The following is an 11,817-nucleotide window of genomic DNA, read 5'->3' as shown; positions in this document are numbered from 1 at the left end:
AAACTCTTTGCATTATTCGCAGGCGTCGCTATGTGTACTCTATACTATGTCATGGACAAAATGTTCACACAGCAAGATCGGATATATCGGGCCAGGCGCGCACGTGGAAGTGCATTGGGTTGGTCTACTTTATAGCATCTACCGTGCCTGATTAACATATGCGCTGAAGTTTTTAAAGTCAATTGTGCCAAAAAATACGCAAAGTACAGCGTACAAATGGACTGCAATAAACAGCCTATATATACGTGTCGGTTATAATTTCAAAAATCACAAAACATATTTATGTATCAAAGAAGCGTAGAGAAAGAATCATCTTCTAGACGAGTAATAATTTATGTGTAGGTACCAAAAAGTTTGTCATTCCTGACACATCTTCGGCAGGACATCCGAAATTAGACATCCGAAGCTTCGAAATCGCAATCCCAGTGACGGCTCTCTTGGAATAACATAGCTGATGGCCACCATCGTCATAGCCTATTAATGGAAACTGACCTCAAAGGGCGTGCTTTGCCCTACTGCAGTTGCTTGAAGTGTCACCTTGCTGTATAGTGACGCAGCCTCCGTGTTTCAAAAATCCCTCCACCCCATAAAGAAAAAAAAAAAAAAAAGCATTAAAAAACATGGCAGCTATGACGTTTTTTCTCTTTCCAAGTGCCTCTAGGAAAACAGTTCGCAAAACCATGGCCTTCGAGATCTGTTTTTGTTACTCTGAGGAAGTGGTCGTTGAGTAGGACTTGGTTTGGATACCCCCATGACGAGAAACGTAAAAGTAAAAAAAAAAAAAAAGAAACAAGCAAGCAACAGTGCGAAGTGTGTATTCAGCAATTTGGATTATAAAAGGGTAGAACAAAACGTGGTCTTTGTGCGAAATTTGAGCAAGAACCGAGCTTGCAGTGGTGGCACCGATGGCTCCCTCCGAGTGCCAAATTGTAATCTCGAAGGCTATTGAATTTGGACCGGTCCCTGATCATCAAAAGCCACTTTTTGCCGCTTTTGGCGCTGCGGTAGATTTGCGAATGTTTCTCCCATTGCCGTCGAAATTAGACTTCACGCAATAGCGTCGCCCATAACATTGAAAGCGTTACCATGCCGTTCCCAGCAAGTTCTCGAGCTTGTAGGAAAGTTTCGCGTCTTCCTCCTGGCATTAATTTCTTTTTTTCGTTTTTGGTGTTCAAAGTTATGCATTATGCGACTCCGTGCAGCAATGCTTGTGTCCACGCCGAAGCTAGGAAGACGCGGACAGAATGACTGAAGACGCCGGAACCACATTGTGCGACCGTAGCAGAGGACACCGATGGAAAAGCGCGCTTCGTTACGAAATATGGGGCGGCATATGGTCAAGCTTGGCGCCCCAGATTACGCCGGCTGCGATACCCAGTGAATTTATTACTTTATTCAGCGCGCCACAACCCCCCGGGCATATCTGATTTCTGGTGTGATAGCAGCGTTTGTGTTGTGTAGCGTTGGCGCTTTTGTTTTCGCTCATATCTCGGAACTTTGTGTGAGGGTGCGCGTGATATTGTTTGTGCCAGCGTTGACTTTGGTTGTTGAATACTGATGAAGAGAGAAAAAAAAATACGTGGCTGCAATAAGCGATTGTGCACCGCCAAGTGTAAGTACTGTCGGCGCCGAAAGCTTGCGGTGGATCGCATTCCTTGAGAGGTCTGAATTTGCACGCAATTTGCGTATTCAGCTTGCTCAAGAATGAAGCAGCGTATTGTTCGCAAGAGCTAGCTCAATCTGCAAAGCTGCTTTCAGCACTGTATGTCCATGTTTCAGCCTGCATGACCACTTTCGATCGTGGTTCCGCCCGGTCAGGATCGAATTTGCTCGTTTGCGCAAGGTGCGGGAGGTAGCCAATCGCGGTCGATAAATTCGGTCCATATCTGGCTCGATCGCGATCGAAAGTGCCCGTGAGACACCGGTATTCAGTGTTTTTGCAGATGCCGAGCTACGGTTTAGACGTTAAACGTTTAGCGTCTACAGCGCTTGGCCCTAACGTAAAGTGAATTGTATATCGCTAAAATTTGAAAGTCGCATTTGTTTACATGAAAACGTTGTTGACCAAGTTTATTGAAGTTGATGTTCAGATGCTGTCTCCTTTAAACTTTTGTCAGAGGGTATGGATGTCTTGCTGCCATAAAAAAAAAGGGGGGGGGGGGGGGGTTACTTGAAAGTAATGTTATTTGGAAAACGGAATGGGTGGCATTTATGATTGTAGCAGTTAAATAGGAAGGTTGTCATTCTTTCTTGTTTGACTTGCATGTCTGAAGGGTTTCACACTTTATCAATATCCCTGATTTTCTATTATGTATAACACATGATTGCCAAAGTTAATCGCTCGTGTGATAAAGTGACGTCCCCTCCCAAAAAATGAAGTGCTTCGCTGCATGGTATGGGAGCTGGGGAAGTGCAGGACAAGAGGAGAGAAATTGTTTGTTTAAATTGTATATCGGATATAAACTTTTTCCTTTCTTTTTTTACAGTGTGGCGCCTTGCAGAGAGATATTGCACCTGAAATCTGACTTCTTCGCACCTTGTGCCATATAACAGTTTATTTTTGTCATTGCGAAGCTGCAGTGCCTTGTGTGTGAATTACAGATGACACATGATAGCTCTTTGTTGCTCGCCTGAGCAAGCAAATGTGCTCTGTTTGAAATTTACCTTTTCTGTACGGCTTGTTATGAATATCTAGTTCTGTTTTATCAGTGTACGTGTCTCATGCTTTCAGTATAGCAGTTTTCTCACCATATTTCTTGTTTTGCTGCTCGTTCCGATTTGACTCATCTATAACTGCGCCTAACTGTGATGTGTTGACATGGTATACCGACAGGCCCAAATTTCTCGGTTGTTGACACTAAGACGTCAACTTGATGGGAACGTGTTAAAGAGAAGGCCAGCGTCATATGCCTAATGACATCAACATTAACTCTCCACAAGACTAGCATATCAAGATTGTTCAATTATTTATTTATCTGTTCCATTTGTTGTCATTCTACTTTGCCAGTGTCCTTTAGTACAGTTATGTCCCTTTGTTTATGCCCTCCATTTTTTTTACAATCACGTGTGTCGTAAATTTTCACTCCTTGCAATATTTCTTTATCCTGTGTCTTTTTTTATGGTCATGGGACATTGCAGATGTCCACTTAAACGTGATATAATGGCAATGCCTGCGGCTTTCTTTTTCATTTTATCCTTATGAAATAGAAGATATTATTTACCTCAAAACTATTTGTGTTTGGGGTGGCTGCTGGTACTTGTTTAAAGCTGTGGCACTATAATGTATCTCTGCCAACACTGCAAAATATTATTGCAGGTTTAAAAATAAAAGCAATAATATACCACTGCCAATCATTGTGGTGTTAACAGGATTCGGTCATCAAAATGTATGTGTTATCGCCACTATGTTACAATGTTTGGTAACTCTTTCCTTAGTGCGCTTTAGAAAATAGTTAACGATTACTTTTTGACGTATTGGCATACAACATTAATTTCAGCATTCTTTAACAAGAAAAGCCTTCCACTGTTTACTTTGAAGCTGCACTTTTAATTTTAGTTGTATTTGTTAATTTTTGCCACCTTGAGGTGTTGTGAAAATAAAATTTCAACAGCATGTAAGACTTAAGTTCGTCTCCAGTTCATGTTGCAATTTTAACTGAACATTGAAGAGCCATTCACTTTGGCTTATTTTGCTGCATAACAGTCGAATGACAGTGGTTGTGTAGAATATGTCAGGTTGCCCAGTTTTCAGCTGTGACTATTATGCTGTTTTTGTCATGGCCTCGAACACTGATCCATGTTCGGTGCAGGCATTCAAGTTTTGTGTTATTTTCTGTATCAAATGTTTTGCACCTCTTTTGTGCTCCAACTGGGTTACATTTATTCATCACGGTTCCACCAGTGTGTATTCAAAGTGCAGTGCAAAATTCTACTTGTGTGACTTTTGACTGTTGTTGTGACTTGTTGTGTGCTTGTTGTGTGACACTAGCTCATTGTTGCTTTCAATTTGAGCATCTGCTGGAGCAAGCTGGCAGTTTCATATTTTACTGTTTCAGCATAGACTGTGCAAACAGTTGTATTCTTTATTAAGCATGCTATATGGAATGTGCAGAAGTTTCAGCAGTGCTACCTGGTTAGGTGTCTGAATAGCTTGGCTTGTTTTAAGAATGGAGGTTACCTATAAAAGCATTTGGTCGAGCTTGAGAAGGGTTGTGGGCATTCCCTGCTTTTAGTCGCTGCTTCAAATGCTAAATTATTGTGAAACAAAAGGAACCAGAAGCTATGCTGTGTGTTGAAACAAATTTTTCTGCACGTTTAGCAGTTTACATCTGTACATCTTCGTTAAGGAGCTTATTCCCACATATAGAGTGGGAATTGCCCAGGGTAACATCAGTGCATCAAAATCGACTAAATCTTCCTAAGCATAGTCTAACTTACACATATAAGAATGAGTAAGTGCATATGTGGAATCTTAAAGATTTGTATTTCATTTTTATGCCGTGCTTTTCAGTGGAATTGTATATGTATTATTGTTTTGCTTGTCCTTTTTTTTCTATGCTTCTTTGAAATTTTACGAAGATTTTCTAAAGTTCTTTTGTTGCTTCTTCACCTTCACTCAAAACATGAATTCAGCTACACCTTGATTTATGACGAGTCTATGTTGTGGCTAGTAATTCTCAAGATAAAAGGATAAAAAAATAGAACCACCAGGAATTGCAGCTTGCACAGTAAGAAAAAGAGTAATTTTAAACACAGAGTGGTGCCACGACATTTTGTTAATTACCACATAACTACTTGTCAATTAGATAGTTGGCTATACTTCGGAAGCACATAGCTTTCAGTGTCATTTTTTATAATTAGATTCCCATCATTTAGAGGCAACAGATGCATGAGACAAACTGACTACAGCGTGTCATTGTTCCTCTCTTTTCTTATTTCCTTACCTTTCGAGCCCCATATCCCCTTTTACCAGCATAAGGTTGGTGATTAATCTTGCAACCTTTCCATTTGCACTTTTGCTTTATTTGGTGCAGCTGATGTTTCTTTCAGGACAGTACCTTGAGTTGTATCTCTGTGCTTGTTAACGTGTGTATACTTTGATTACTGCTGAGTATATTTAGCATTAGTCTATGTGCCAAGTTACATATTGTATGTCTAATCTGCTTCATTGGTTACTGTTTGTATGCCCATTCACATGTCTGCACATTTCTTACTACTTCCTCTCAATTTTTCTCATTAACCCATCTTTGTAGTTAGAGAAGGTCCCCCTCTGTATTTTCTAAACTCGGGAACCTCCTGTTGTGATAGGTTCCTACCCTGTACCGATAACCCCTACCACACGTCTTGAAGTAAGCTTGACTAATTTAGCTGATGGATCCGCTCTTTGTTAGGCTTAGTGCTGATCAAGCTGGAACAGCCCGACACTGTGCCTCCCTGGCGTCCTCCTGCGGTTGTGCACGATGGAGCTGCTGATGCCCTGCGAGCTGACAGGCCCGGTGCTCTCCAAGAGCTGCTGGCACAAGCAGCTGCCAATGTCACCGGGTCCTCAATGCCGCCTGCTGGCCTTCAAGCGAAGACCGCACACAAGAGCTCCATTGTCTACGGTATGTCCATCTTTCTCCTCACCCTGGTGGTGTCGGTTGGTACTTTGCAAAAGAAATGGCTGTGGGTTGGGACACCATCAGTCACAGTCCTAGCGGACTGCTGACGACGCTCATTTAATTCGCACTTAAAAAAAGCTGCACAAGCACACTAGTGCTGCAACTGCTCGCCTGTTCCATTACATGTTTCGTGGGGTTTCACGTAACATTGTCTCATTTGTGACGTTGCAGTAGCTGGCATACTCGGAAAAGTCCAACAGATGGTGCATTTCAGCACCATGTGTTGGTGCATGGTGCATAGATTAAAGCTTCATGGCTTTTCATGCTCTTCGTTTATGTGTGACCAATACCATCACTTTCAGAATTGACCTTGTGCTTTGCTTGCGAGACTACATAGGACGCAGTGCTCCCACTCCTGCACCAAATAAGATTTCTTGTGCCATCCTGATAGAAAACACGATTTTGCGCCAAAGTGCACCAAAGTTAATGACTGACGCGATGCGGGTGCCCGCGTCATGTCTTTCACCATTCCTTATCCTTTGTGTTCTGTTACTAGCTTCCCGAAATTCGGTTGACATTGTCAGATTCTGCAGGTCTTGTCCGTACTTTGTTCCTTTGTTTTTATACTTGCCAACTGTCCGGAGTTTTGTGTGACGTTTATGAATTTGAGCTCATTCGATTATTTCAAGAATGTTGCATAAGTCCTGTTCCTGAAAAGTATTTCAAAGTTGCAAGATGGGGCAGCACAGGATTGCGAGAAAGTGCACACAAAAAAGGAATTGCGTTGATACCCTGTGCCACGTTCTTGCTAGTGAAAGAGGCACTTGCTTCAAAAAGGTTTATTCTGACAAGTACCTGAAGCAGTCGAAATTAATTGGCCGCATCAAAGCTGCTGATTAAGTCTCTGTGACCTAAAAGCAATCTATTTTTGTCATTCTTTGCTGTTTCAAGTTAGTACTGCTTGTATTCTGTGTTTAAAGGTAAATGATCATTAATAAAGTGCACTTGTATGCCACAAAAGGTGTGCGCTCAAGGCAAAACCCTCCCCAAAAAGTTGGTGAGATCCTCCCAGACTTTGCTGGCTTGCTGCTGATGTCTTGACGAATCGCTCACGTAGAAAATTTTCAAAATTCATGTCTGACAGTGGGGGGGATCAAACCTCAGTATTCCAGCACAAGAGCCCACTGCTCTAACCAACAAGCTACAGCAGAATGCATGCTTCTCTTGTTACAACAAAAAGTGGTTCTTTGAGACGATTAGTGCGTGTGCCAGTTTCCAATAAACACGCGTGCACCCATGCGATAGCTTATTCGCATCCGAAGGCGAAAAGCTCAGTGGTGGCGATATGCTGTATTTCTTCCACACCTTGGGTGATGGTTGCAGCGTGCAATTTCTGGACAAGTCTGCAGTGCGTCTATTACTGAGATGCACCATTTCGTGTTGCTAATTTACCAAAGTTCTGCTAACACTGCATCCCACAGTGATTGGGATCTGCGTGATTATACAGAAACATATCTTTTGAGTAAACAAGTTTGCTAAAAGAATCTGGATGAAATATCTGGCAATAACAAACCTCAGCAGGTGCCTATACAGCCAAGGGATCCTAGTTTATGAGGCTGCTTTGCTATGACCTAGTTTGGTGAACGCATTCGTCCCTTTTTTTTTTTTTTTTTTCATTTTGTGTGAGGACTCTTTGCATTTGTTGGCAGTTTTGTTGCCTTGTCTCTGCATGTAGCACTGCTTGATTGTTGAGGACAAGTAGGATTAATATAATATGTTGTAGCCGCATACACTTGGATTAGACATGGATCCAAGCCATTCTGTCTGAAGCTAAAATGAGAAGTTTGAAAAGCTGGCTCTTGATTATCTTTGCAAACAAAATTAACAATCAGTTGAAGTTTTAATCTTATCTTTTTGTTTATGCGAAAGCAAACACTGTTCCCGCGTATGTAAGAAATTGATACTATGAACTGCTTTTGATATCATTTGACTGTTACCACTCATGCAATTGCACTATTTTACCCCTGTTTATTAATGTGAAGCATTATTGGGCTCGTTCCTGGAGATGCTTCTTGCAGTGGGCCAGGTAGCGTGGGCGAGTTTTGACTATGTAGTGTGAATCAGTGCTCCGTAATGAAACAATAAATGACAAAATAAAACCTGTACATATAATGTCGGCTCATAGGTATCTCAGAAGTACAGACCTCTTAATGGAATAGTGCATGATGTTCAACACATGATTGTCTTTTATTTCTGATATTTGGGCTACACTATTCTGGTGTGCACGACCATGTTTTTTTTTTGTTTTTTTTTACCAATAAAGTACATAGCGCATCTCTCTACACTGTACACAACCCCGATTACAGTGAAACCTCTGTATAATGAACCTCGACTTAATGATATCCGTGATGTAATGAACAGTTTTCATTTCCTGATCTTAGTTGCATTGAAAACGCTGTATTCATTTTCTTCATTTAAGTAAGTAATTTTCTGACATGGCTTTAACGAAGTTTTCAGCCATTTCAAGCGTGTACTTGGAGCCTGTAATGGCTGGTAAATCTAGCAAAAGAATGAAAAAAAATTAAAATGTTGGCCGAGGCAGTATTTACTTGCACATGTCTTTTCGCATGAAAAATTTGAGCCGCAAAAATACCATCGAAGCACACGCTCCAGAGTGCAGTGTGCAGGATAAGCTCCCTGAATAAAGCTAAAGGTAGCAACATTCGTTTGGCGTGCTGCTTGAGGTAACGAGCGAGGGCAGGGGAGGAGGTCCAGGGCTTAGCGCACCTCCTTGTCTGTAGGAGAGCGTAGTCACATGATTGCGCTTGCGCTGTTTCTGTGGAAATAAGCATGCAGGTGTTTTCACACTGCCTGCTGCACCTTTTGTTTTCGGAGTTTGTGGTTTTGACTTGCGCCTGTGCTGTGACAGTTGCTCTTGATTGCAAGGCGCAGCCCGCTGATTGCGGTGATTGTGGTTCCTTCGATTGTGACGAACGGCGTACTATTCGACGCAATCGCCGTGTTTTCAAAGAGCAAACTGAGAGGATGAATGGCAAAAAAACACATCTGCGACGAGAGTGAGAGGCCAGGAGAGGAGGACTGCTGCTACGGTTAGTTTATTCAGGGGGCTTATGGCCCCTGAATAAATCTGCTCAAGTCTTTCCCAGTCAGGAACGAAGTTTCACACATTCAACTAGAGTGTTTATCAACTAACTTATCAAAGTCAATGCAAAACAGCATCAACATGTTGCAGCAAACTTCTGGCAATTCAACTCTGGTTAATTAGATTTTTTGGTTAATTCGATTCCAACCACTGGTCCCAGCCAGTGCCCACACATTGATATGTATGTATAAAGAGTGGCTTCAAAATTACCTGCACATTAAGAATTGGATATGAAACTGCAACCATGTTAGCAGCATTGGCAACAGCCTACTCTTGGGCCAAGCAGTATCACCATTGTCATCAATAATACAGTACAATTTATCGGTTATAGTGACCACATTTAACGGCATTCACGATTTTCAGACCCTGCCTATTGAAACTGGGCCCAGATATAATGGACGTTTTCAAAGTGGCATACTGGTGTAATGAACACTACAAAACTGGTCGAGGTAAAAGGAGGGCACACGCGAAGTTCCGAAGCATGGCAGCGCAACCCCCACTCCAGTCCAACAGCAACGAAGATGCGACTGCTGGGATGAGCAAGCGCCGCGCGCGGATTTCAGAATCCGCGAGGAAGGTCACTTGCTTTCGACCATGCTTTCAAGGCGTGTCTCCAGCATGCTTCAGGGCGAGGCAGAACGACGGCCGTAGTCTCTGCATAGCATCGGCACGCGCTATTGCAGAGGCCACGATGGCGGCACTTTCGTTCTTGCACAGTTCTCCGTGCGGTATAGCGTGTGTAATCTTGGAGGTCACGATAGCGGCACTCTCGTTTAGAGTCGGGAGATCGCGGTTCTTCGACGCTACGTTTATGTCGTTGCCGATAAACATCACAATGGTGTTTTAGACTTTCGAACTTCGTACTTTTTCGACTGCAGCAACATAGCAAAACGTAACATCGCGGTGTGTGCGTGGCTGGCGCTGCAGACATAACGGCAAGGCCTTTGCAAAATGTCGACATGCTGCAGCAGTTCCAGCCAACTAGAATGCTTTGCTATCATTCAGAATCCACTCGTGTCCCGCTAATAGTAAAATACATAACAAGCTTTCGAAGAAAAATTGGCGGCAGCTGTGCTTGTAGTTTCGAAATGGCACGTGATCGGAACTTGCCGGTCTCCATTTTGAAAGAGCTGCAATGCCACATTTCGTTCTTCAGATAGTGATTTTAACGAAGACATAGAGCTAGATGCAGGAAAGTGCCGGGAACAAAAAGTAAGATACTAAAAATATCATTTTCAGACCATAGGGGTGTTGAATCGTAACTGCTGCAGCCAGCTTCAGTCGCGTTAATTTTTGTGCATTTTGAAGGGCAAGTCCACATACAGTCGAGTCCCACTACAACGAAATTCACAGGACACGCGAAAAATTTCGTTGTGGAGGAACTTTGTTGACGCGAAATTAGTATGTATATACGTACGCCAAACGGCAAAGCCGCGAACAAAACCGAAACCATCGTCCAGGAAATCTTCGCAATGGCGTGGAGGCAAAGGTTCAGATGTATCGAAGGCGGTCAATAAAGTGTCAGCTTCACGAGAGAATGCATTTTGTGCCGCTGTTACAGCATTTTTCGTACAATGAGGCCGACGCCCTACCCAACGCGCTTGCCCAGCCGACCACGAAACACTCATTTTGCGGCACATGCACCTTAGCCATGAAGCTGTTTGAATTATCACAATTTCACTGCATATTTATGACAAAGTTGGCAAACTTGGCAAGCTTGCGCTTACCGGAAGTTTTATTTAAGTCGGTCAGCCTGGATTTCTTACGCTTCACAGCAAGCAAATCCGTTACGCGAGTCTCACAGCCCGTTAAAAAAGCTATCGCAATGTCATTGTCGTGGGCTCTGATAACTTTTAAGACGAGGTCAAAAGGATCCATTACTTTCAAAGCAGTCGCCGGAGTCGGTGTGTCTAGCGGGTTGTCATTTTCCCCAGACGACGAGACGTTTGCATATGTTGACAACAGTGGCTTGTGGCGCAGCCCCCGTATCTTGAAAGCAATCTGCGCCATGCACAAAGTGCACGCCAGGGCGGGCCTCATCTTCAAAGCGATCTGCGATGAGGGCAAAGTGCAGCTAGTGCCGGTAGAGTTGTGTGCGCTGTGCTTTCGATGTTTAGTTCGCGTTGAAGCGAGAGACAGCACGGAGGTCAATTCGCTCGCTGTTGACACCGAGTTTCCGCGGTCATCGAGCGCGATGTTTTCTTGTTTACCTGTGCACGCGTGACACCGTGCTTGGTAATTTAGTTCGTAAGCGAATGTTTACAAATTTATACGGCCGATAAAACTACGATCCTTAGTTCGTATAGCTGTCTACTAATCTGCTATTGCAATTTGTGCTTCACCTTTCGAGCGCAACTGCGAAATTTTTTCCTTCCACCTTCTGCCTCGGCGATCATACGTGCCTTCTCGAGAGAGAGAGAAATTTACGCTTCTTCGTTGGCATAGCCATTCTGACCGGACACACACCACAGAAAACGGCAGCGACTGTGGTGATTCCTTGTGGTCTCGCACAGGCGCGTGATGACCACGCATGGCTATGAATTGCAGTGGCGTAAATCTGTACTTTGAACTTGATTTCGTTCGCGAAAACCTCGTTCAAGCGGACATACGATCGTCACAGCTTTGGAAGGGCCTTCTAATTTGACTGCTTGGCAGTTCCAACTTCAATTGAGTCCAAGTTTCGTTCTCGAAAAGTTTGTTGAAGCGGAAATACCGAATAAAATGCCTTCGTTATGGAGAGACTTTTTTGGATTACTTTCCATGGGCAGCTGATGGGGAATCGTAAAATCTTTGTTGTGGCGAAAATTTCATTGTAGCGGCATTCGTTGTAGAGGGATTCGACTGTATAAGAAACTACTGATACAACGACTTCGTGTGGCGGAACTATCGAATTCATTAGAAACGGGTTCGCCTGTACCATATTTATTCACGTAATGAATGCATCCTCCACTTTTACAATCAGGTGTTTTTTTTCTTTTCCTTGCATAATGATTGCACGCTTAACTTTCTGCCGTGAAGTAGAAGAGACACGGTACAGTTCGGCGTCTGGTATGG

At 43.1% G+C, this 11,817-nt stretch overlaps 1 protein-coding gene across 4 annotated transcripts in view; it reads left to right on the top strand.

The window, feature by feature from the left end:
• Positions 1–1,070: 1,070 nt before the first annotated feature.
• LOC119445496 (uncharacterized) overlaps positions 1,071–11,817 on the top strand; it is a 47,970-nt gene continuing 37,223 nt past the window's right edge. The window contains exons 1-2 of one of the 4 annotated variants that reach the window (XR_007465917.1): positions 1,071–1,612; positions 2,487–5,603. Coding sequence is in view for 3 of the 4 variants with exons in the window: in XM_049663340.1 (XP_049519297.1) it covers positions 1,558–1,612; positions 5,391–5,603 (268 nt within the window). In the remaining variant the exon portion in view is untranslated. The remainder of the gene's footprint in view (positions 1,613–2,486; positions 5,604–11,817) is intronic. The other 3 variants (XM_049663340.1, XM_049663339.1, XM_037709774.2) reach the window with 3 other exon arrangements.

Source organism: Dermacentor silvarum, chromosome 3 (assembly GCF_013339745.2).
Source record: "Dermacentor silvarum isolate Dsil-2018 chromosome 3, BIME_Dsil_1.4, whole genome shotgun sequence".
Classification (NCBI taxonomy): domain Eukaryota; kingdom Metazoa; phylum Arthropoda; class Arachnida; order Ixodida; family Ixodidae; genus Dermacentor; species Dermacentor silvarum.
The sequence above is the reverse complement of the archived record's forward strand: the minus strand, read 5'-3'. Positions and strand labels throughout refer to the sequence as shown.